The sequence below is a fragment of the Paramormyrops kingsleyae genome, chromosome 1 (assembly GCF_048594095.1).
Source record: "Paramormyrops kingsleyae isolate MSU_618 chromosome 1, PKINGS_0.4, whole genome shotgun sequence".
In the NCBI taxonomy this organism is placed as follows: domain Eukaryota; kingdom Metazoa; phylum Chordata; class Actinopteri; order Osteoglossiformes; family Mormyridae; genus Paramormyrops; species Paramormyrops kingsleyae.
The window spans coordinates 43,404,150-43,430,560 of record NC_132797.1 but is presented as its reverse complement, the minus strand read 5'-3'; the positions used below and the strand labels follow the sequence as shown (position 1 = coordinate 43,430,560).

At 44.0% G+C, this 26,411-nt stretch overlaps 1 protein-coding gene across 2 annotated transcripts in view; it reads left to right on the top strand.

Annotated features, from left to right (window-relative positions):
• LOC111838542 (protocadherin-9-like) overlaps positions 1 to 25,944 on the top strand; it is a 313,609-nt gene extending 287,665 nt beyond the window's left edge. For both annotated transcript variants that reach the window (XM_072715948.1, XM_072715947.1), the window contains exon 4: positions 24,269 to 25,944. In XM_072715948.1, coding sequence (XP_072572049.1) covers positions 24,269 to 24,618 — 350 coding nt within the window. In that variant the 3' untranslated portion in view covers positions 24,619 to 25,944. The remainder of the gene's footprint in view (positions 1 to 24,268) is intronic.
• Positions 25,945 to 26,411: the final 467 nt, after the last annotated feature.

Below are 26,411 nucleotides of genomic sequence, written 5' to 3'. Positions count from 1 at the left end.
GAGGCTGCTGTAGCTCTGGCTTGGGCTGTACATGAGCGCACCATGGTAGTACAGCTCCGGTTGTAAGATGCAATTAAATTTTGCACTTTTGCAGACCTTTCCTGGGATCCCTCGGGAAAGTTGCTGCAGAAGGTCGGGTGTTTCTCAAAGTGGTGCCTTCGCACATTGTAGTCTATAAGAACCGCAACACATTCATTACAAATTAAAGCGGTTTAGTCATTTTTGGAAGCTTTGCTTTTTCTACTTCACGCTCTGGGCCGCCACGCTCTGGGTTACTTTTGGGCCACATGTGGCCCGTGGGCCGCCATTTGAATAGGTCGGGTCTATACTCTTAGTGTAGTCAACTTATCAAGCAAACCAGGTCATTACAGTTTGTCTCCATTGCTTTGGAGCATTCTAAAATGACAATTATTATCTGAAAAATAAGAAGTGTAATCTCTACCCCATAATGTCAATTCTGCACAGCAGAATATCATTTCTCATTGCTTCACACTAATTTCCAAATGTTTTAGTACAAATATGCAAATGGTTTTGTGCAATTGTACAATTTCCGCAATATCAGTTTACTAAAGAAAAATGATCTGTCAGTGACAGCTCAGGAACATACTTACACTGACATTGTACATCTAAGCATTTTGACTCTCATAGTTAAAACAATGCTGGTTGTACTTTTCATTTTGGTGGCACTGACTAATTCATTGGAGGAATTATTTGCTTTTGAGACATGAATGAATTGTTTTGGGTAAGTTACTTTTGCAGCTAAAGTGTTGTGCTATATGCACAAACTGTTTTGAGAAATACTCTTATACTCTTGAGAACGTCAAGTATGTTTCATGAGATGTGCCAAAGCAATCAAGAAAAACTGTAACACCAATCCTGCTCCTCCAAACAGCAAACTCCTTGTGTGACTGCAACTTAGTATAATTACCAGACTCAATAAAGGTGACAGGAAGGATGCTGTGACCGATCAATCAATCCTCAGGGCAAGGATCAAGACTACATTGGCATGGAGAAGAGCAGGATACCCATGCCCCTTACTCTTTTGCTCTTTTCCTTTTCTGTTATATGACTGGCCTCGGCCCTCCAGTCCTTTGTTCTTTACCCACGTGCCCATGGAACTGCCAAGTCTCTTGCCCAAATTATGAAGGACTCCATTAATGAACGAATTGTTCCATCTGTGCTAATTAATTGGCCCGTTTTGCTGTGCCAAAGTGGATTGGGAAGAAAGAAACAGTGGCTGGAACCTGTTTGTTCTATTGGGTTGACTCAATCCCTTCCTGGGACACAACAAAGAACATGTCTATTCATCCAAATTAATAATTATAATTATGAATCAATTAGATAAAAATTGTCAGATGTCTAACATTCACATTTAGATTTGATTTTTTTTCTGTGTAACATGCTCCTACTCCTGAAACCTTTCGACTATGGACTTAATGTTCAGGAGGCAATTATATATGTATTTTAGAATGAAAATCATCAGTACCACAGTTGACAGTGTGATAACATAGTTGAGACAAGTCTCAGGGTTAAGAGGGCATTACAAAGCAGAAAGGCTTGTATTGCTCATACAGGATTTTTAATAATTGATATTTTATTCAGACTACAGTAATTAAAAAATTAAAAAGACCACAGCACAATTTTTTGTTTCACTCACAGCTCAAGGTATGGGTGGGTGTCTGTGAATAATATTTTTTTTTTTTGCAAACTCCAGCCAGCTTCTTCCCATTGATGAAGGGTTCTTCCTTGCTTTATGGGACTTCAGTCTTGCTTCTAGGAACCTGATACGAACTGTCCGAGCGGTGCATTTAATGTCATCCTACAATTCATGAGAAATTGTCAGATAAGTTAACTGCCATTAGAAAGTCACTTCCCCCCTCTACCTGGCTGGTTTCTGGTTGTTCCCAGTGTCTCCTCTTTTACCTTGTTCTTGTGAACTGCTGGCTTACCTGCTGCTCAGTGTAGTGTTCTGTCAGCAGAACCACAATTAAACTAGTATTTAAAAATGCAAATTTGTTTAAAAATATAGTGTGGTCTCTTAATGTTTCCCACGGCTGTATAGCTAATATTATTGATTTACCTAAAGTATAGCCTACAAGTTAATGGATTCCCAAGACATATACAGTATATGTATTCAGCTAGTGTAAACCAGAGCGGAGCGGAGCGTGAGCGAGGAGCGGAGCGGGCGGAATTTGGTCAGAGCGCGGAGCGGGTTTTCTAATTAAGGCTGGAGCGGTCGCTTTGTCTCGCTCCAATTACGCTCCGATACCGCTCACACTACAATTCTGAGGCGTTCCCAAATCTACCCAGAATTCATCTGTACAATTATCAAGACTGTTACACAAATTGGCCGAGATGGAATTCGCAAAGTATTTCACAAAGGAAACTGATAAATCATACAAGTGTACTATTCTTATCAAACGTATAGATGACAAGAATGTACAGCAAGAACAACAATGTGGTGAAACTGTTTCAGTGAGTAAAGATTCACTTTGGAATCACTTTTCTCAGAAACATGAGTGTGCTACGCGAACAAGCGGAAGCCAGAGCAAAACGCGTGCAAGTTTTATATGGTTGTAGCATATCAAGTCTATAAAGTAAATTAAAGTATAAAAGCCTATAAAGTAAATATTGGTAATCAAATAAATTCGTTTTGTCATTCAAAGTAGGTCTAATAAGATTTTTTTTTAATTTCACGTTGTCACGCTCGCGGGTTGGGCAAGCAGGAAGCAGGCGAGCGTAGCCAGGTAGTCAGGGTAACGGGGTTTAATAGAAGGCAGACGTACAGGCACGAACATCAACGGACACTACACAATGACTGATCTGGGGATAACTGACTCTGACAAGGACTAAATACACTAGACAAGCCACGGACAACAAGCCACAGGTTAGAACAATCAGGGCAAAACAGGAGGTAATGAGGTGGGCGTGGCACACATCGGGAGCGGACGGAGCGGGGCGTGACATAACCCCCCCCCAAAGGCGCGCCCACCGGGCGCGCCCGAGAGGAGGCGACGGACGGGACGAGGGAACAAGACCTGAAAGACAAAAAGCAAAAACCATCAACGAGACCAGGGAAACAGGACCGAAACACAAAACAGAAACAAGGACGAGAAGAAGGACAGGACGCGACAGAGGACGGGGAACGCAGACAGGCAGAGAGAAAAAGGAGACACAAAGGGGACACCCACAGGCGACACAAAGGGGCCAGGAGTGCACAGAGGAGGAACAGAGGGACCAGGAACAAAGACAGGCGGAACGAAAGGGCCAGGAGGGAACGGAGGAGGAACAAAGGGCGCCCGAAGGAACCCAGGCGGGCGACGGGCAGCGGCCGGAGGGGCCGCAGGGGAGAGGGAGAAGGGAGCAGGAGGGGACCACCCAGGGGCCAAGGGAACGGGACGAGGGAGTGACGGAGGGGACACGGAGGGAGCAGGAGGGAACACCAGGGAAGGCAGGCAGGAGGGGGAAGCCGCGGCAGGCGGAGGCGCAGCCGGAGCCGGCGAAGGCGCCGTCCGACGCCAAGCCGGAGCAGGGGGGCCCGGAGGCGGCCGACAAGGAGGCGGGACCGAGGACCGGCACCGAGGATCCAGGGGGGGACCCGGCGGCGACCGCCGACCCCGAGGCGCAGGACCCGCAGGCAGCCACCGAGCCACAGCCAGGGGCCGAACGGGCGAGCCAGGGGGCAGGGCGGGCGGGACCCGGGCCCGACGCCTGTGTCCCCGTCCCTTACGGGACACTGACAGGCGGGGTCCTGGGGGACGTCGGCCTTGCTGGGGTAAGGGCGAGGGAGTCAAGACCTCTAATGAGGCAACAGGCGTGGCAGTCAGAGCCGCGGGCGTGGCCGCAGGTGGGGCAGCCAGAGCCGCGGGCGTGGCCGCAGGCGGGGCAGCCAGAGCCGCGGGCGTGGCCGCAGGCGGGGCAGCCAGAGCCGCGGGCGTGGCCGCAGGCGGGGCAGCCAGAGCCGCGGGCAGGACCGGAACGGCGGCCTCAGGCGGGGCCGCGGGCGGGACCGGAACGGCGGCCTCAGGCAGGGCCGCGGGCGGGACCGGAACGGCGGCCTCAGGCAGGGCCGCGGGCATGAGTCCAGCAGGGGGCGCCTCGGTGGGCTTGGGTGCAGGCGGAGGCGGCATCGGGACCTTAGATGCAGCTGCAGGCACCACCAGCACGTGGCCAACAGGGGGCGCCGCAGCAGGCACCACCAGCACGTGGCCATCAGGGGGCGCAACCGCGGCGTGCACCTCAGGCAGAGCGGAGGCAGCTGCGGGCGTGCGACCAGCAGGGGCCGCTTGGGCAGGCGCCTCGGGTGTCCGGTCAGCAGGGGGCGCCTTGGCGGGCGCCGCCAGCACGCGACCAGGAGGGGGCGCCACGGCAGGCGCCGCCATCACCCGGCCAGCAGGGGGCGTAACCGTGGCCACCTCAGGCCGTTCAGGCGCCGGCAGGACGGGCGAGACAGGCAAAACAGGCAGTTCAAGCGCCGGCAGGACAGGCAAAACAGGTAGTTCAGGTGCCGGCAGGACAGGCAAAACGGGCGGTTCAGGTGCCGGCAGGACGGGCGAGACAGGTAGTTCAGGTGCCGGCAGAACGGGCAAGACGAGCGCCGCCGTCTCGTGGTCAGCAGGGGGCGCCTCGGCGGGCGCAGCCTCCACGCGGCCAGCAGGGGGCGCCTCGGCGGGCGCAGCCTCCACGTGGCCAGCAGGGGGCGCCTCGGCGGGCGCAGCCTTCACGCGGCCAGCAGGGGCCGCCTCGGCGGGCGCTGCCACCCCGCGGCCAGCCACCGGGACTGCAGGCAAGCCAGGCGGGTAAGACGGGACAGACGGGTCAGACAGGAGAGGCGGTGCCGCTGACAAAGCGGCGGAAGCTACAGCAGTCGGTGCCGCAGGCAGAGCGGCGGCAGCTGCAGCAGGGAAGACAGGCAAAACCGGCGGGTCAGGTGGTGCCGCTGGCATAGCGGCGGAAGCTGCAGCAGGCGGTGCCGCGGGCAGAGCGGCGGCAGCTGCAGCAGGCAGGGCAAGCGGGTCAGGCAGGACAGGCGGAGCTGCTGGCATCGCAGCGGCATCAGCAGCAGGCGGTGCCGCGGGCAGAGCGGCGGCATCAGCAGCAGGCGGTGCCGCGGGCAGAGCGGTGGCATCCGCAGCAGGCGGCGCCGCGGGCAGAGCGGCGGCATCAGCAGCAGGCGGTGCCGCGGGCAGATCGACGGCGGCGGCAGGCAGCGCAGCCGCGGGCAGATCGGCGGCGGCAGCAGGTAGCGCAGCCGCGGGCAGATCGGCGGCGGCAGCAGGCAGCGCAGCCGCGGGCAGATCGGCGGCGGCAGCAAGATCCGGAACATGCAGGTCCGGAGCCGGCAGGAGGGGTGCCGAGCGCGTAGGCGCCTTCCCTTTAAGGGCTCTCGGGACCCGGGGAATAGCGTCTCTTACGGCGCGGATACCTCCGACGCCCAGACGCTCCAGTCGGTAATAACACGCCTCCAACGGCGGTGGCTTTTCCGGGCGGAGGCTGGTCAGGCGGATAGCAGCGGTGTCATCCCAGGCGGGGAGGAGAGAGCAGGCTCCCAGGTAGAGCGAGGGAGTCGCCTCCTGCTTGTCCTCTCCCGGCTCGGTGAGCCGGCGCTGTAGCCGACGGAGGCATTTCCGGGCTTTCGTCAGCGGGTAATGCTGTCCGGGTGGGCGCTCCTCTTGGAGCAGGTCCCGGCCCCGGCTAGCCAGCTCCAAGGCTACCGGGTCCTCCAGGACCTCTGGCTGGGATTGCCAATACACGAAGGTTTGCAGCAGTCCGAGCCGGTGGTGCTCGGACTGCTGCTTCGTGCTTTCGCGGAGATCAGTCATTCTGTCACGCTCGCGGGTTGGGCAAGCAGGAAGCAGGCGAGCGTAGCCAGGTAGTCAGGGTAACGGGGTTTAATAGCAGGCAGACGTACAAGCGGGAACATCAACGGACACTACACAATGACTGATCTGGGGATAACTGACTCTGACAAGGACTAAATACACTAGACAAGCCACGGACAACAAGCCACAGGTTAGAACAATCAGGGCAAAACAGGAGGTAATGAGGTGGGCGTGGCACACATCGGGAGCGGACGGAGCGGGGCGTGACACACGTAACGTAAAATTTTATTTTAGAGATGTGCTGCATCCACAGAAAAAAAATGAGGAATTTAAAACGTGTCTGTATATTCTTTAGGCTATTAAACCCACTGATTCCTTTATTTTTAAGCCTATTTTTGTGTGGAATGCCATTTCCAAACCTGTCCGTTGTTGCCGATAGGTTGCTTAAAAATAAATATTTTCTGTTCTGACTGGCAATGTTGCCGTTGCTCATATTTCTTTGTGACATAAGGCTTCGGTTTAAGGTGACATTTGTTAGGCATGCAGATTATTTGTTCCTCTTTTAAATTGGAGCGAGCGTGGAGCGATTTGACTGGAGCGGGAGGAGGAGCGAGGAGCGGTGTTGAGCGGAGCGGCTTAGTGCGAATTAGAGTGGAGGAGCGGGCGGAGCCAACAGCCTCGTGAGCGAGGAGCGGAAATTCTCACCGCTCCGCTCACATGCTCTGGTGTAAACATGCACGATGCTATCACAGCGAATTCGAGGCTGAGACTGAAGCGTTACCCTTTGTTTCCGCTGAGAGACGTGCCACGTGACTCATTTCCCCGCACGTACAAGTTATCTTAGGTCACAGTTTGAATTCTGAGATTCAGATCAAGCTATAGGTAATTTTTTTTTTAACTGGTTGGTTCAACATTTAAGAAATTTGAATTCTAATGAGTTTGAGAACTGAGGTACCACTGTATATGAAATATAGAGTAGTTTTAACCATCTCAGGCAATTTAGACCTGAGACAAAACAAAAACCAATATGCCTGGCTGCCCTTGAGCACACAGGATAGACAACCCTGATCAAATTTTTTTTTATCTATCCATCCATCTTCTGTAACCACTTACCCAGCACAGGGTCACACTGGGACTGGACCCCATCCCAGGAAGCACAAGTCTAGAGACATGTTAAACAGCATGCTACTACATAGGGAAAAAAACAGACTGAACTTCAGACAACAGGTAGTGTTGTATTTAGGTACATGAAATCAAAAAAGGCTGCCAACTTAATCTCATGTGGAGCCCTTTAAAAAAGATGGCCAACCTGTGCTCTTCCTGTAAAAATATCCAACAACATTCTTTGGTTAGGCAACTTACTGTAAAATTTGAAATAATTCAGCCTGCCCAGACAGGGCATGATGTACTTTTTCTTTACTGACGATTGGGGCAGGACAGGGGTAATGTTGGGATAAGATCTTTATCGTTTTGGAAGCCAATAAGAAAAAAATGCTCTTCTTGTTTTATCCTGTTCATTTTGTGTTTAAATGCTAATAAAAAAAAACATGTTTAGGTGTAATTTTGGGAGTCCGGGAACCAATTAATTGGTTTTCCATTATTTCTTATGGGAAAAATTCTATCAGAACTCGAACTTTTTAGGATTCGATCCGGAGTCCGGAACGGATTAAGTTCGAGAACCAAGGTGCCATTGTCTATTCATTTATTGTTTAAGTAATGATGGTTTGGTTATGGTTTAATTGGCTTATGTTTAATTTGTACTTTTAGATATGTGTGGGTCTTATCAATCATGGCATTCGAAATAATATGGCTTGCAAATGATGCAGATCCCCACAATGATACAGTTCTACAGTAGGTCCCATTCACAATGTCACTCCTCCGTGGGACTGAACAGGACTCCATCTTATCCGGACATGTGGGAAGGCAGAGTAACCCAACCTCAAATTTAATTCTTTGTAATAGGATAGAATGGTCAATGGTGTCAAAAGCTGCCCAAATGTCCAGAAGCATTAGCACACTCACACTGTCAGCATCAGTTGCCATTGTCAATGTCATTTACAACTTTAGTCAAGGCAGTTTCAGTACTGTATCCCAGGCGAAAGCCCAGCTGGAAACAATCCAGTATGTTGTGTCTCCAGGTATGAGTGAAGTTGAGCAGCAACTATCTTTTTGACAAAAGAACTTTTGACAAAAATGGTATGTAATTACTAAGCTCCTGTAGATCCAAACTTGGCTTCTTCAGTAGTGGCCTGATTACTGCTACTTTAAGTTGGTCAGGAACATCGCCTGATAAAAGGGACACATTCATTATGGCAGTTATAGGTCTTGCCAGAACTCCCAGGGATTCTTTAAGAAACTTAGTGGGGATTAGTAAAGTGGACAAGTGGTTGGTTTGATCTTAATTATAATAGTTTTTAGTTCTTTTTCATTAATTAAAAAAAATTAAGGGTATGTTCACGTTCCTCTTGCACTGAAGTTAATTGTGAGCCATTTGAACATGTTAGAAGCCTGATGTTCGTAATTTTTTCATTAAAGAAGTTCATAAAATGTTGCTGCTGAAATTACTCTGTAGCAGAGTGTTACGTGCCATAAGTTCGGGAGGATGCCCTACGGTTTCTCCGGAGGTCCAGTCAACCTTCATCACCCTTCATCACTCGCTCCTTCAACTCCACCTCTGGACCAGGCCACACCTCCCTCGCCCTCGGAGAAACTTCCAGTTCTGGTTCACTGAAAGAAAAGACGGCCGCTTCGACAATTTGGGGCTTGCTGCTTGCTTCTCACCTGTGTGCTTGCTCTCCCCTCGCTTTTGCTATTGTTCATTTGTGTATTTGCCTTGCTGTGTATGACTGTTTTGTTCCTGGTTTCCAATTCTTGCCTCGCCCTTTTTTTGTACCTTTGCCTTGGTTTTGATTGCTCTCCTGGTTTTTCAACTCTTGCCTGTATGTCGACTACCCTCTTTGCTATTCCTTCGGATACCTTTGCTTTGGCTGTGTATTTGTTGTTCGTTATCACTAGGTGTGTACGGAGTTGACCACTGTTTTGTTTATGTGTTACGTGGTGATTACTGTTTGTTTGGTTAGGGAGTTTAGGCATTGGAATTGTCATTTTGTTTTCACTTTAGTTTCCTTTAGGTTAGTTAGGCTGGGCTGTGTGTGTTCGGTAGATGTGTTTTGGTTTGTTACTTTGACCTGTGTCACTCCCGAATTCTGTTACACCTAGTGTTTGTGAAATGTCTGTGAAAAACCATAAAAACTATTAAAAAAGGCTCCCTTTGTGTCCAGTGTTCCCTTTTCCTAGCTCCTGGTTGTCCTGTCCTTCCCTTTCCCTTTTCATTCCCTTACTGTTGCGCTCTAACCCTAGACTGGAGCGTAACAAGAGGTTCAGTCTTATTTGTTAGATGAACTATTGTTTTTAAAAGGTAGCGAGGGTTATTTCTAATGCAATCAAAAATGTTAGAATAATTGGCTGAATGTGCCCTACAAAGGCTTGCTCGTATTATTGCAGGTTATCGGACCATGCCAACTTGAACACTTCTTAGTCCATGGATTTCCATTTGCACTCCAGTCTGTAGCACTCTTGTTTGCAAGAGAGTATGTGATCATTAAACCTTGGAGAGTGTCTGGTGGTTTTTACCAGTTTATTTTTCAAAGGAGCTGTTTCATCTAAAATCTGACTAACCACTGTATTGAAGTCATGGGTGACTTCATTGACATCTGTACTATACATGAAATTCACATTATTTATTGCATTGATAAATAGGTATACGTGTTCTAATAATCTTCTGTGCCATAGTCAATCATGAAGGTGATTAGGAAATTAGGAAAGGTCAAAGAAGGACTTATTCAATAGACAGACAGATACATGATGAGCATAAACTGCATGAGTAAGAACCAAGTCTAGTGTATCATTGTGAACATGCGTTGGTCCTATTACATGTTGGTTACATTCAACAGAGTCCAGTTTCCTGTAATACGAAGCGGGGTTACACGCTTATCAGGGAAACTTGTCGGATTTAAGGTAGTCTGGGCAAAATGTAAGTGAATGAATATTGAGTCCATTTAAATTGTGGTACCTTAAATCCGACAAGTTACCCTGATAAACCAGTAACCCCGTTTCGTAGTACAGGCCACAGGAGGGACAGGAAACTTTTGCTGAAGGCATCAGTCTCTATGTCCACATATACACTCACCTAAAGGATTATTAGGAACACCTGTTCAATTTCATTAATGCAATTATCTAATCAACCAATCACATGGCAGTTGCTTCAATGCATTTAGGGGTGTGGTCCTGGTCAAGACAATCTCCTGAACTCCAAACTGAATGTCAGAATGGGAAAGAAAGGTGATTTAAGCAATTTTGAGCGTGGCATGGTTGTTGGTGCCAGACGGGCCGGTCTGAGTATTTCACAATCTGCTCAGTTACTGGGATTTTCACGCACAACCATTTCTAGGGTTTGCAAAGAATGGTGTGCAAAGGCAAAAAACATCCAGTATGCGGCAGTCCTGTGGGCGAAAATGCCTTGTTGATGCTAGAGGTCAGAGGAGAATGGGCCGACTGATTCAAGCTGATAGAAGAGCAACTTTGACTGAAATAACCACTCGTTACAACCGAGGTATGCAGCAAAGCATTTGTGAAGCCACAACATGCACAACCTTGAGGCGGATGGGCTACAACAGCAGAAGACCCCACCGGGTACCACTCATCTCCACTACAAATAGGAAAAAGAGGCTACAATTTGCACGAGCTCACCAAAATTGGGCAGTTGAAGACTGGAAAAATGTTGCCTGGTCTGATGAGTCTCGATAAACAGAATGAGAACATGGATCCATCATGCCTTGTTACCACTCTGCAGGCTGGTGGTGGTGGTGTAATGGTGTGGGGGATGTTTTCTTAGCACACTTTAGGCCCCTTAGTGCCAATTGGGCATCGTTTAAATGCCACAGCCTACCTGAGCATTGTTTCTGACCATGTCCATCCCTTTATGACCACCATGTACCCATCCTCTGATGGCTACTTCCAGCAGGATAATGCACCATGTCACAAAGCTCGAATCATTTCAAATTGGTTTCTTGAACATGACAATGAGTTCACTGTACTAAAATGGCCCCCACAGTCACAAGATCTCAACCCAATAGAGCATCTTTGGGATGTGGTGGAACGGGAGCTTCGTGCCCTGGATGTGCATCCCACAAATCTCCATCAACTGCAAGATGCTATCCTATCAATATGGGCCAACATTTCTAAAGAATGCTTTCAGCACCTTGTTGAATCAATGCCACGTAGAATTAAGGAAGTTCTGAAGGCGAAAGGGGGTCAAACACCGTATTAGTATGGTGTTCCTAATAATCCTTTAGGTGAGTGTATATTGAAGTATTATAATTTTCTCTACGTTAATAACTAACTCCAATCACGAGCACCTTTCTTGCTTTGGCAGACATAGTGGAGCTCTCTCAAGCTTTACACTCTAGCATTTAATTTTAAATTATGCTTACATCTGTTCAGCTCTGCCAACAGTGGCACTGCAAATTTTATCTTTTTAGATAAGGAATGACTCCTCTTCTGCTATGATTTGAAGCAATTAGCAATGTTATGGACACTAAAATCACAGGGGAATAAATCAAATAGGAATCAGCAATACATTTGATGTGTTGAAAACAACATATGCTGCAGCTTATATAAATGATCTTCAGTACTCTCGTTGAGTGTCATTCTGTTTGTGTATTTTTTTTCTTCAGTCAGATTTTAAAAAAGGCTGTAAACAGATATTTGATGCTAAACAGAGATTCTTGTCTAAATTAAAGGAAAGTTTGAGGCAAACCTTACTTTTGAGACACTAGAACATATGCTTTGAATATTTAAGCGAATATGGTGATTGAAAAACAATGGAAAAAATGATGCACATACTGTATATGTTAATGAATAAATCACAGTTAAAAGGGCTGCTAAATAAGACAGATGTCATTTTTTGTCATTTGAATCTTATTAGTCAAGTGGCTTTTTATTATCATTTCAACCATATACAGTAATACAGTACATAGTGAAATGAGACAGCATTCCTCCAGGACCATGGTGTATGGAAAGCCGTTTGAGCATTTATTCTGATATCCGTGATATCAAGCCTGCTTTGCTGTACTAGTTCAGACGTTGGCCATACAGTACTAGTAAGACATCCTGGTGCTCTAGTACACAACTAGGTCGTACTAGTACTGCAAAAAATCTTTACTAGTCAAGCTTTTTTATCAACTTGTTAACGTATGTGCCTGAAATTTGCTGCATTAGTTAACTAGTAAGGCTTAAAATGCTTACTAGTAGAACTAATATAGGTCAAAGTGTCCACTAGTGACACTAGTAAAGGCCAAAATCTCCACTATGACCCAATTGGGACAATGACCCAAAACACACAGGAAAAGCAACCCAGGACTTTATTAAAGCAAAGAAGTGGAATATTCTCGAATGGCCAAGTCGCTCACCTGATCTCAACCCCATTGTGCATGCATTTCACTTTCTAAAGACTAAACTACAGACAGAAAGACCCTCAAACAAACAGCAACTGAAAGCTGCTGCAGTAAAGGCCTGGCAGAGCATTAAAAAGGAGGAAACCCAGCATCTGGTCAGAAATATGTATATATGTATGTATTCCTCAGGGGTAATGAGGGAGACATTTAGCCTACTATGGGTGTCACAGAATATACAATAACTCAGGGGCATTCAACCTCAGATTCATAACCCCCTGGGGTTCCACCATTCTATTTCATCAACTGAAATGCTGGAATAATCATTTGTTTCACAAAACACAAAAAATTAAAGGGAACCCCTCCACATGGCACAAGCATTATACCCCCTGGCTCTTAGCTCTTAGTTTCTTATGGTTATACATTCATATTAGGCGGGTCCTTAACTTTGATCTGTTTTTGCATGGGGGTCTCTGGTTCAAAAATGCTTGTAAACCCTTGCAGTAACTTGTAGCCAAAAGAATACTTTCTTCTAAAAAAAGGACAATATTAAAGCTTCAAAAAAAGCCATTGCATTAACAACTACTATATGCAGTTAAGGGGCATAGCTTGGAGTCCAGTATAGACATATATTGACACATATATCATTTACCCATTTAAAATCATCCAGAGATTTTTACGGAGCACCTAAAGGAACTTGGGAGCAGAAAAAATAATGGGAGGAGAAAAAAATGAGTGCTCTTGCAACATTATCTCAAAAACTTTTGTGAGATTCCATACATTTTTTTGCAAAATCTCACAATACTTTTGCCATATCTCAGAATAAATATTTACTACCTAGGAAAGATCCTGTTGAAATGGCAACAAAACATTCCCCAAAGAGAGCCATCATCACCCACCAGTCCTAGTTATGCATAACTCTGTCACTCATGAATGAGAATTCCACAGTAAAGCGAAAATATTACCTCTTAAGCCTACCCTACACACTTTCCCCACTTCTCCAAAAAATCTTTATCAAAGCTCAATTATGTGTACTCAGGTTCACCAGATCTGTGTCTGTTTTATCAAGTGCCTAGGACTAGGGCTGAATATCACGATTAGATTTCCCCATGATAAATTTTGCTGAGCGGGCTGTGGGTGGCTCCTCAGTGGCCAGGCCCCGGGGGTGGATGAGATCCGCCCGGAGTTCCTTAAGGCTCTGGATGCTGTGGGGCTGTCTTGGTTGACATGCATCTGTAGCATCGCGTGGACATCGGGGGCAGTGCCTCTGGACTGGCAGACCGGGGTGCTGGTCCCCCTCTTTAACCCCCTGGGGCCTGAGGCCTTTTTTCCACTTTCGAGGTAGTCTGACATGCCTTGACATTTTAAAATATTTCACCTATCTAAAAAACATTTATCCCAAAGTGATACATTTGCTTTTATTCAGCACAAACTCAGCACCAATAATCTGAGACCTCTTAGAATGTTATTATTCTAATTTTTGTTAAAATCAACTTTAAACATATACTTTTCAAAAACCTATTTTCAGACATGCTGAGAAATTGTAAAAAATCACATTATAGACATTTCTAGGTAAGACTTTTGAGCTCTGAAGCTTATAGACACAGGGGTTGGCTACACATAGGTGAAAGTGACATTCAGAAATTTTATATGGTTTGATTACTAAAGTGTTAGAACTTTGGAGTGACACTCTTTTTCTCAAAGTCAGTGGTCTTCACAATGAATATTGATGAGATAGGTGTCCTCACACCTGTAGTAGTTTGCATACTGTCAATGGCCCATCAGTCTGGAATGTCACTGCACCCCACACCCATCACTTTGGAAAGGCAGTTTGAAACGCAAGAAAAGTAGCAACAATAAAATCCCTTTCACAGTTTATTGATAGATGGAATGAAAAATGAAAAACTGTGACTATATAAATATAGAAAGCGATAAAAATGATGCAGTGACTATTATTGACGCTCTGGGGACGAGGGCATCATCGACCGCGTATCTTTCTTGTGTATTTCAGTTTATATCTCGCTGAAATCATTATGTAGAATCATGAAAAAAACACTGACTAAATCCGTTATCTGTCTTCTTTTCAAAACTTCCATTGTCAGAAGTATTAAAGTTTTTAAAATTAGGTTAAATAGGCAAAAAAGCAAATCGTGTCATCTTTCTTTGTTTTACTTGCGTCGGGAGCGTGTAGGACCGCTCTCAGCGGAAGATCGCTATTCACGTTCTAAATACGCGACCACGGCGACTAAATCGGCGACCACGTGATTGCAGGCACACAGGCTTAGCCCACTGAGCTATGAACACAGGTATGAGCTTCGCTGCTGAAAGTGGCAACACTGGCGCAAAGCTTCAGCGGCAGAGACGTATCCGTGTGCTATATTGTAGCCGATCAGTGTAAACACTACCCAGACATGTGCTCTTGTTTATTTCGGTCACAATGGGCGTATTCACATATTTCTTTACCCAATACTAACTGTCGGATTATCATGTTATTATCATGCGAAAATTATCGATTTGCAAGTGGGTGGGCGATCAGAGCCGCTTCGAGACGCAGACGCTTAAGTCAGTCACTCTTGTTCTTTCAATTCGTATCACGAAGCTGTAAAAATATATTTAGTTTCTACCTATATATATTTGAAAAGTAGACCGTCCAAGGTTTTTGAGAGTATTTTTAAAATGTGTATATGACAAAAATTCGCGGAGTTATTTAAACGGTTTTGCGAAATTTCTGTCAGATCCCGCCGGCGGGATCGCCGGTCCCAAGGGGTTAAGAAGGGGGACCAGAGGGTGTGCTCCAACTATAGGGGGATCACACTCCTCAGCCTCCCTGGTAAGGTCTATTCGGGGGTTCTGGAGAGGAGGGTCCGCCAGATTGTCGAACCTCGGATTCAGGAGGAGCAGTGTGGTTTTCGCCCCGGCCGTGGAACAGTGGACCAGCTCTACACTCTCCGCAGGGTTCTGGAGGGTTCATGGGAGTTTGCCCAACCAGTCTACATGTGTTTTGTGGACTTGGAGAAGGCATTCGATCGTGTCCCTCGGGGAGTCCTGTGGGGGGTGCTCCGGGAGTATGGGGTGCCGGGCTTCCTTTTAAGGGCTGTTCAGTCCCTGTATGACCGGTGCCAGAGCTTGGTCCGCATGGGCGGCAATAAGTCGGACTTGTTTCCGGTGAGGGTTGGACTCTGTCAGGGCTGCCCTTTGTCACCGATTCTTTTCATAGTTTTTATGGACAGAATTTCTAGGCGCAGCCAGGGCGTTGAGGGTGTCCGGTTTGGTGACCTCAGGATTAGGTCTCTGCTTTTTGCAGATGATGTGGTTCTGTTGGCCTCATCAGACCGTGACCTTTGGCTCTCACTGGGACAGTTCGCAGCAGAGTGTGAAGCGGCTGGGATGAGAATCAGCACTTCCAAATCCGAGACCATGGTCCTCAGCCAGAAAAGGGTGGAATGCTCTCTCCGGGTTGGGGATGGGGTCCTCCCCCAAGTGGAGGAGTTTAAGTACCTTGGGGTCTTGTTCACGAGTGGGGGGACGATGGAACCGGAGATCGAAAGGCGAATCGGTGCGGCGTCTGCAGTGGTATGGGCACTGCATCGGTTTGTCATGGTAAAGAAGGAGCTGAGCCAAAAGGTAAAGCTCTCGATTTACCAGTCGATCTACGTTCCTACCCTCACCTATGGTCACGAGCTGTGGGTAGTGACCGAAAGAACGAGATCGTGAGTACAAGCGGCCGAAATGAGTTTCCTCCGCAGGGTGGCTGGGCTCTCCCTTAGAGATAGGGTGAGGAGCTTGGTCATTCGGGAGGGACTCAGAGTAGAGCTGCTGCTCCTCCACATTGAGAGGAACCAGATGAGGTGGCTCGGGCATCTGATTAGGATGCCTCCTGGACGCCTCCCTGGTGAGGTGTTCCGGGCATGTCCCACTGGGAGGAGGCCCCGGGGAAGACCCAGGACACGCTGGAGGGACTATGTCTCTCGGCTGGCCTGGGAACGCCTCGGGATTCCCCCAGAGGAGCTGGATGAAGTGGCCGGGGAAAGGGAAGTCTGGGTCTCCTTGCTGAGACTGCTGCCCCCACGACCCAATCTCGGATAAGCAGGAGAAGATGGATGGATGGATGGATGGATGGGCTGTGGGTGGTGGTCGTGGGGTTCACCCACATTTAATTTCACCAAACAAGAATACTGCAGAATAATGAAAATATTACTGCAACACCGCCGAAATGTACTCTACACACTCTCCGCCAGTCAAGTTCCTCCACACCATGTTTCATCCATGTTTATGGACCTTGCTTTGTGCACTGGTGCGCGGTCATGTTGGAACAGGTAGGGGCCATCCCCAAACTGTTCCCACAAAGTTGGGAGCATGAAACTGTCCAAAATGGCTTTGCTCTTACTTGACAGTGAAATGCAAAATTGTTTGATAAAGGGGCATTCTGAAAAGCTGTAAAAAACAACAAAGATTTTTTTATTATACATCTCAATCACATGTGTTATCTAGGTTTCCTGGTATTTCAAACATAATAATTAGTGCCATCAATTGTAAATAGAAGAACCAATTCATAACTGGTTTTATGCACCTAATAAGAGTACTGAAGGAGTACTTGGTGACACTTTACTTAAGGTCATGATACCTTTATAATACATTATAATGGCCAGTAAAAGCATTAAGGATGCTTTGTACTGCATGATAAAGGTATTTATAATGCACTATTGACGAGAGCTTCATAAGGCAGCAATAATGCATAATAAACATGGCTATGTGTTATGCCTTTTCTAAATTTTTATAGGCATGTTTATAATGCCTTTTGAATGGATTAATATGCATTATGAACGTGTTTAAAAATGTCAAAAAACATAGCCTGAAGTAAAGTGTTACCGAGTCCTCTTTGCTGCAGTTATTTTCCTTGCAAATGATTGTTTTTCCTCATACAATTTCCAAGAATTAAACAACAGAGTATAAGAAGACCTGAAAAATGGTAAAAAAGTATGCTATTTTGATTTAATAATATGAGGGGGGAGGGGCATAGTGATCAACAGTCTTGGGAGAGACAGTACGATGAGCAGGTTTTATTGTGCTGATTCTCTACTGCTCCTTGTTCTTAATATGGAATATGTACATGGTATTCTGCTTTTTTCACTGCTAAGTGACCTGGACTCCAGATTTATGTAAATCCCACATCCTGTTAAAATTTTATTTTATTCCTTATTCATTCCCAATGCCTTAGTTTCCTGTTTAAAGTCAAAATGTGTTTTGATTTACATTTTTAAATAGAGAAAATATTTCCAGCTATTCATAATTATTATTCCTACTATTTTCCAATTAATGACTGTCAATTTCAGTCAGCCTTAAATTCAGCAGCTATTTAATTATTATTCATGTTTTGTTACATCAGCGTTGAAGAGAATCCCTTGATAATACTCATCTGTAAATGAATGTCAAACAGAGTTCCTTTGGTACAAAACAAGTCATGCTTCATGAACCTTAGAGATATTCATGGCTTTGTTTTCTGGACTGATTTATGTACTTTGTTATGCTCATGTCTAATTCAACAATCGCAAATCATGGCAGCATTGACTTAATTCTAGGGAGTAAATAGTAGTGGGTTTGATTATTTTCACATGAAACATGCAGACCCTTTTCTCCCTGAAGAAGACATTGACTGATATTCATCTCTTTTTGGCTTTAATGGCCAGCTATGCTTTTGTCTGACGATAAGCTCCTGGACCACATAATGTACTGTACATACATGAAAATGGTTTGGACAGTTACATGGCAATTCTTAAACTGTACTTTACTTCAGTTGTTGTTTCTGATCTTTAACATTTTGCATGTTATCCAAAATAAGAGATGATCAATAGGCAAATTTATATTTATATACTTCTTATAGCTATGGAAAATGTCTAGTGTTTTCTCATTGGCATAAAAAGACACATGTATATTTGTATATTTTATACCTTACATTAGGGTGGCCCTTATTTTTGAAGTATTGAAAACTCTTCCTCCGACCCAGTTATATGTTTCCAAATAATAAAAAAAAAATTCTGGTAAAGTTTGAGGGCAATATACCAATTGTAACAGGTTGCTCAATGGTCAGCTAATCAGTGCTATATGACAAATAGGCCGTGTTAACCACTATAGTCACAATAATGACAATATACAGTATTATAGTGGGAATTACACTTCTGGTCTGTTCAGTATTCATATATTTCATGTAGGGTACCATAGTATAGGCCTACTTTATTGATGATCTCTGTTGGGCCTTGTCTGAGTATATTCATCATCAACCAAAGCCACAGTGAACAAACAAGGCTTACATAAATTAGTACTGAGTCTACTGACTGTATCAAAAGACCTATTTAATGTTGTATTTATACATGTACACTGTACAGTGCAAGTGAGAGTATTGATCAAATTTAGGAACCAGACATCAGCTAATTCAGCTTTGATGACAAAATGGAGGCAATTGGCAAACAGGCAATGAAAGTAAAGAAATCCAAACGTCAAAAGTCATACCTGCTATCGCCTGAAGCAGATATCACAGGTGCAAAGTTGCCTTCTAAGAAGCAAGTTTTAGGACAAGTTTCGAAAGTTTTCTTGAGGACTCCACCATCTACATGGCTAGAAAGAGATGATTTCCAGGATAGAGCAAAAAAAGCTGCTGCTCTCTCTGTAGTGAATGATCATGCAGAAAGAGCAGTAGCCTTGGTGCAAGATTTCAACAAATCAACAAAGAATGAAGAGCAGCTGCAGTACCTGCTACAAGTGATAGCGGATCATTGGAAGCAGTACCCAAATGCCACGAAGACTGCACTAATGAAGACTTGAACTTTGCCAATTGCACATTATAATATATAATTTCTCCAATTTACACTATGTATTAACAGAGACTAATTGTGATTTGTCACTTATTAGTTTAAAATAAATATGATTCATGTTTCTCAATTTCTCATAGCTATTGGTTTTTGTATCTGTAGAATTATTGCGTGATTGGCCAGCCTTATGTTCCTGGCCTTTGAGCAACCTGTAGAATTTGTTCAAATGCAAAAAAAATTTAGGGGAATTATTTTCAATATAAAAGGAAAGATTCTAGAGGGTCAGAGTAATAAAATTCAAACTTTTATTTTTTTCACTATATAATAAGGGCCACCCTACCTTACATCCAATATTACATAAAATGCAAATTCTAACAAAATTTTACCTGACATCACGAATGAATGTTTAGCTGTATTGAAAATATATGAAATACAGAACTTCACATTATCATGATCTTCATCATCCTCATTATTATTATTATTAGTAGTAGTAGTAGTAGACGTGGTGGTGGTGGTAGTAACCATGCTATATGAATTTGTTCTCTGGCAGCATATGAAAGATATTGTGGAGGGTGTAAATTTAATGGAATTCCCTTCAGCATGATTGATTTTGCTTATGTACATACAGTACTGTGTAAAAACCTTAGGCAGTCAAAAAAATGTTTAAATGATCTTCATGATGGTATAAATTTATGATATTATGGCTTTCAAAGTGTATCAGCTTAGCCAACTCGAAACCTCTCCTAAAGTCATACCAGTTTTTGCAGCAAACATCCAACATATACCCATGTATTTTTCACACCTGGTATGGATAACCAATACTTCATTGACTGTTTTAGTTAACTTAACTAATTAATTAAGTAATCTGGTTGTGAAATGCAGCAAAAACATATCATTGTCATTTACATGGAAAAGAAGGACAGGAGTCCAAGGACTAGGGGAAAATGTGGGATTTATTCAGGGCACGATAAACTAATGAACATAACACTGCAAACCGAGATGACATTAATGACTGGACTGGGGAAACAGACTCTGACACGGACTTAAATACACCACAGTAATCACAGGACTTGAAATGGCTGGGAACATGGGGATTCCACACGAGGTAGAGAGGGAGGCGTGGCACACGGAAAGGTCAGGACTTTCGGGACATGACAGAACCCCCCCTCCCCCCATAGGGCACACAGAAAGGGACCGAAGGGAGCAAACAGAGGCAACAAGGAACACAAGGACAACAAGGAAGGGGACAACGGAGGGAAAACACCAGGGTGCACAATGACCAAAGGAGGACACAGGGAAACCACCCAGAGGAGAATCAAACCAGGGGGCACCAAACCAGGGGGCAAAGAAGCAAAGGGTGGGGGGACCCAGGGAATCGGAGGGAACCCTGGTTGGCTGAAGCTGGGAGCAGTAGGGGCCACTGGCCATTGCAAGGCCAGAGCCGAAAGGACCCTCGGCGGCCCCGAATCAGGAAGCGGATGGGACACCGAAGAGGGTGTGGAGCAAGGTGGAGGGAATGCTGGAGGAGGTGAGGAGGAAGGTGAAGGGAACACTGGAGGAGGCAAGGAGGGAGTAGAAGCCATGGCAGGCGACGGGCGAAGCCACAGCCAGTGAAGGCGCAGGCGACCGACAAAGTGGAGCTGGGGGATCCGCAGGCGACTGATGAGGCATCAAAGGCGGGACCCGCAGGCACCCGACGTGGCACCACATGGGGAACTGCAGGTGACCACTGAGCAGGAGCCAAGGGGACTGCAGGCAACAGCTAAGCAGAAGCAAAGAGGACCGAAGGCGAACCTGGGAGCAAGGCGGGTGGGGCCCAACCCCAGCACAGGTGTCCTCTCCCTCTGCAGGACACTGAGAGACGTGGTCCTGGCCAGGATCTGCCATGACAAGATGGCAGTCAGGGTGACCCTCCAGAGGGCTCCATCTCTGCTGAGGGGGGAGCAGCAGTGCTCAAATGATTGGGAAACTGGAGCCGGGGGCACAGGAACAGGGATTGGAGCCGGGGGCATGGGAACAGGGATTGGAGCCGGGACTGAAACCAGGGGGACTGGATCCAGGGGCACTGGAGCGAAGAGGTGGGGAGACGGGCTTCAGGCGCAGACGATGCAGTAGGAAGATGGGCTACGAGCGCAGGCGTAGTGGTGGGAAGACAAGCCTCGGGCACCGACTCGGAAACTGGCACAGCAGCGCAGGCTTTGAAAGCACTGGCGGATTCAGGATCGGAAGGGCATCTACCCAATTCTGTACTGGGGAGAAAGCGGAGACCGAAATGGACCCCAGGGAGACTCCTGGAGTCGCTCAGTAATTGCCACAGGATCTCTCGTACCTCCTTCACCCTCGTCCAGTAAGCGAGGGCTATAGCTGCTGGGGCCTCTTGAACTTCAAGCTGCTGCAGCCAGTAAATTACCTCATCGATTAAACCAAGGTATTCTTCCTCAGTAAGGTTAGGCATCTTCTTTGAGAGTCCAGTCATTCTGTCATGTACGCTGGGTACGGAGCCGGGAAACAAGGGCAGGAGTTCAAGGAGTCGGGGAAAACGTGGAATTTATTCAGGGCATGATAAACTAACAAACATAACACTGCAAATCACACAAGGTAGAGAGGGGGCGTGGCACACAAAAGGGGTCAGGACGAAAGGGCCATGACAATCATGGCTGTAGTGGCCCTGGGGAGAGGTTTGGGAACTAAAGGCATGTTCTAGCCATCAAAAAAGATATCAGAAACTTTTGAGGACAGAAGATTTTTTTTATTGTTCTACTCATAATTTATCATAATCCATTGTAATGATAAATTGTGTTTTTTGTTCTGAGAATATATACACCTTCTACCTATATTAATAATTTTAAACATTTTCTTTGACTGCCTATGACTTTTGCACAGTACATATAGGACTTTAAAGGATAATTAAATTTACTATTTCTCAGGAATAAGATACTTTGAGTACATGATGAGTTACCTGCATTTCCTGTATAATTACAGGATCAAGCATCCTGGGTAGAAAATGAACTATGTAATAACAGGATATATAGCAAGAATGAGTTAACAAATGAGACTGAGATGAGGTTAGGCACCATCTCAGCAAAAGCCTAGTGAATCTGAAAGTCTCCTTGTACACAATATATGTACTGCCTTTGAACTGTTGGACATCCTCAGATGTTAATTGAAAATATATGGTTCTCTGAGCTCTACACCATCTCTCCACAAATCTCATTTGTGAAATTAATTTTGGTGTCACTACTGCATTGTGTTTAATTTATCCCCTACAATTGATCATATTGCTCTCATAATGTAACTCTCCTTCAGACTCTTATGAGCCCATTATTGTGTTATCAGGATGGACTTCCCCACAGGGAGCAGGTTAGCAGTGCAATAATCAGACAGTCTAAAGGCACGCAACAATCATGACATGAAAATCATTTCTGATCATTTAAGCTTGAACTACATTTAAGGCTGAGTCTCTTAGGTATAAGGTGGCATGCTCCTCTTAGAGGACAAAACGGTGGCACAATTACATCAATTCACTCTGAAGGTTCTATAATAGGGAACTGAGTGGGAATGTATGATTCATGTGTGTGGTGGAAGTGAGGGTCACAAAAAGTCTGAATATTGTAATTTGTGGACAAAACATAAGATTTAAGGCACTTAGCTTGCTTTGAAAATTTAAATTACACTGTTCTTACTTAATTTAGTAACTCAGAAGTATGATACGACGTACCTGAAACTTGTGAATATTTTTGCTGTGACAATAATGGATACCTTGCATATTATATTATATGCGTAACAATGACAAATACAATTAAATGCAAAGAAACAGAGGTCATGTTTATAAAAGATCATGGCTGCAAGATTCTACACACCATAATGTAATTACCTGCTGTTAGGGAAAGGAAATATGCAGGTATATTATCACATACCGATTATGGGCATCATTTATTGTGCATTGTCATCCAAGTTAAAACTATACAATTTATCATATATCTATACTTTATACACCTATTTCACTCTTGCATTTCAATTTTATTTTAAGTAAAATACACAGAAGTAGTACTGTACTGGTACCAGTTATCAATTATCAGTACTGGAATATATAATTATTTGAAGCCAGGTGTGCAAGCTTATTGAATTTCATTTCACCAGATGGTATTTTTGTATATTTCTATGCCTTATTAAACATATTCTCCCTCATGCATTCAAATGCAAACACACACATAACACCAAAATCCCAATAGTTTCACTTTAGCTCACGTTCAGGGATACTGGACACTTACAAGTTATGAAATTATTACATTCTTGATCCAGAGAGTGGTTGCATGTCCCATTAACTTACAGCTAGATAACAAATTTGGTCATGGTACTTTGCACATCGTCTCAGAGGCGTGAGATTCAAGAAACTCATTATCTGTGCAAATGTAACAACATCTAGTTATACGGCATCACAGTGGTTTCATATTTTACCCAGGGAACAATTTTATTTCAAAGGGGTTGGGGAACAATGCCAGAAGTTCACTGGGACAGAAGCCACTTTGGGACAGTTGTGCTGGCAATATAATTCAGGAGTTATTGTATATGAGATGGGTAACTGCTGAAAATTAGGTTATAACACAAACAGAAATATACGAGTTTGTATATATGTCTAAAGTGGCCACTACAGATCTGATATATAAAGACCAAGTTGTAAAATTGCTATGCATGAGCTGCTAGAACAACTGTTTGCACTGCTTAAGTATCACCTGATAAATCACCTGATAAAGAGACATCATCAGCTAAAGATATAATACTGCTTATTGCAAGGTTTTATATTTCAAGTTAACCTCAAGCACAAGCACATAATAATTTATTACCAAATATCCTTAGTTATTCCAATAAATTATTAATGAAATCTGAGCAGGGCTTACTACTGAATTATCAACAGTTGCCTTCTGTATGTGTGCATAATAGTGTAAGTGCGATTGTAAAAACATTCTCAGTTGATTACTAATTATGTATCCCTTAGAACTGACTATGTATTTCATTCAAAATTCAAAGTGACATGTTGGCATAATAATAATAATAATTATTATTATTATTGTTGTTGTTATTATTATTATGACTATTATTATCATATTATTATTATTATTGTTGTTATTGTCGTTTGATGTTTTCAGATGTCCATTCTTAAAATTGTTGTTTTCTATGTATTTTTTAGATGGCCCACTAGGACACAGGGGAATTGTTGAAGCTTCAGAGATGTGCACCCAGGAATGTCTGGTGTTAGGTCACTCAGATAACTGTTGGATGCCACCGGCTCTGGGATCACATCAGCAGCCTAAATCCCCTGTTTCTGCCTTTGCCAATCAAAAGGATTGGGCCAAAGACAAACTATTGAACGGGCACTCTCTGACAAGAACCTGGAACGGTGATAACAGCCGGGAGAAGTTTGGTAGTGCTGAAGGACATTTTAGCAATGGAAACCAGATGTCAGACATTCCACTGGCAAGCTTGAAGTCCTATAAAGAAACATCAGCTGTTGAGAGCCCAAAGGAACACCAGCTATAAATACATTGCTGAATATATCTGTTGGGCAGTCTGTCCTTGCCTATTTTTAAGTAAACTAATGCTATTGCTGTGTGATAGTTACAGAAATTACCAAGTAGGCCTCTAGACTTGTGCTATTGCGGGATGTAAACTGAACATTCTACTTTTGTTGATCCCACAAATGATATAGTATTTTGTAAAACGTAAGACTCTTGATTTTAGATAGCGTTTGTTATTTAACTTTAAAGACAGAAAACCCACAATTATTGGCAGTATGTTTACTAAAAGGCTTTTCTGAACAATAAAAAAAACTGTTGACCAATATGCAAATATTGTGTAGTAAATGTTACTGAGCTGGTCTGAGTCTACAACATTAATCAATACCATAAAAGAAAATTAAGGTTTTGATATTAACACTGTAAGTGAACAGTTGTTGAGTTAATTATTGTTGAAGTGTTTGTAAATAGAAGAAATACTAACAAATTGTATGTACCTGTAATAGTCACACAGGATAAGAAAGTGTTTCATGGTTGTTGTTAATATTAATTTAATTGGTTTTATTGATCTCTCCAGCCAAAATGGGATACATATTTATTCCTGAAAGAGAAAACACATATCCAACTCTCAAAAAACATATGAACACTAATTTTATGTTCTTTTCCACATATGATTGTATTTATCTCAGCATCAGCAACAAAAACATGGCACTTCTTTTTCCAAACTATTTTTTACTATTAACAGAAGTACAGGTTCTATTAATAAGTATGTTGTCTAGTGGAGGGGGTGGGGGCAGAAATACATTTGTAAAATACAATGTTACTGCTATTTAACTTCACCATTGTAAATTACTTTATTGAAGGTAATTGTGCTTACCTCAAACATACATTATGTTTTTTAGAAGTGTTATTAATCTGAGTAATATTATGTTCTTTACCTTCACAATAACGAATATCATGCTGATAGAGGTGGTTAAGGGAATTATTAGAAAAAGACACTTCAAATAGTTGCATCAGCATTTGTTACCTTAATCAGCAAATGTTTGGGTAAAACCATATCAATGTTTAGCAGAATAAAATATCATAAATCAATATGATCACAGAAGCATGCAGAGGACAAAAATTATATAAACAAAATAAAAGCATTTTAAGGCATGAAAGCCATTTTTTAACAGTTGAATAGCATGCAAAAATGCTGCTTTAAATAAATTTAATTATGTTGTCATATTCACAAGAAATTCATTTAGAAACCTCATTTAGGATATTGTCTTTCTCAATGGCACTTTCATGATGTTTGTCACAGTATAAAAACAACATGGGATGGAGTGAATTGCTTACTACAGTATGTCTGTTAGTTGTGAGGGTGTTTGACATAAGTATTTACATGGTTAATCCTTGTTACAGCTATACAGGTATCTGGTTATTGCAATAAATGTTTTGAATATGGACATGTTTGTTTTGTTTTATTCATGATGGCCATGATGGTCCATACCAACTGAGATATTACCTATAATACAGTAACCCAAGTGCGTGGTACACATGTTCATACATAAGTTGCCATTAATTCAGTTATTTTATACTCATTGTGTTGGTTAATATTTTCCCTTTCTTTTGACTACATTTACCATTTATTTTATGTAGCCATCACATGAAACTGTACACAAAGTAAGTGTATTCTCAGCAGGCTGATTAACATTTAAGAGCCACAAATAATCATGGAGATGGTGGCAGGATTTGCCTCAACTGTAGTACTAGTATATCCCAAGTACCTGCAACACTGCAAAAAATGTGCATCTAGAAATAAGCATAATATTCCTA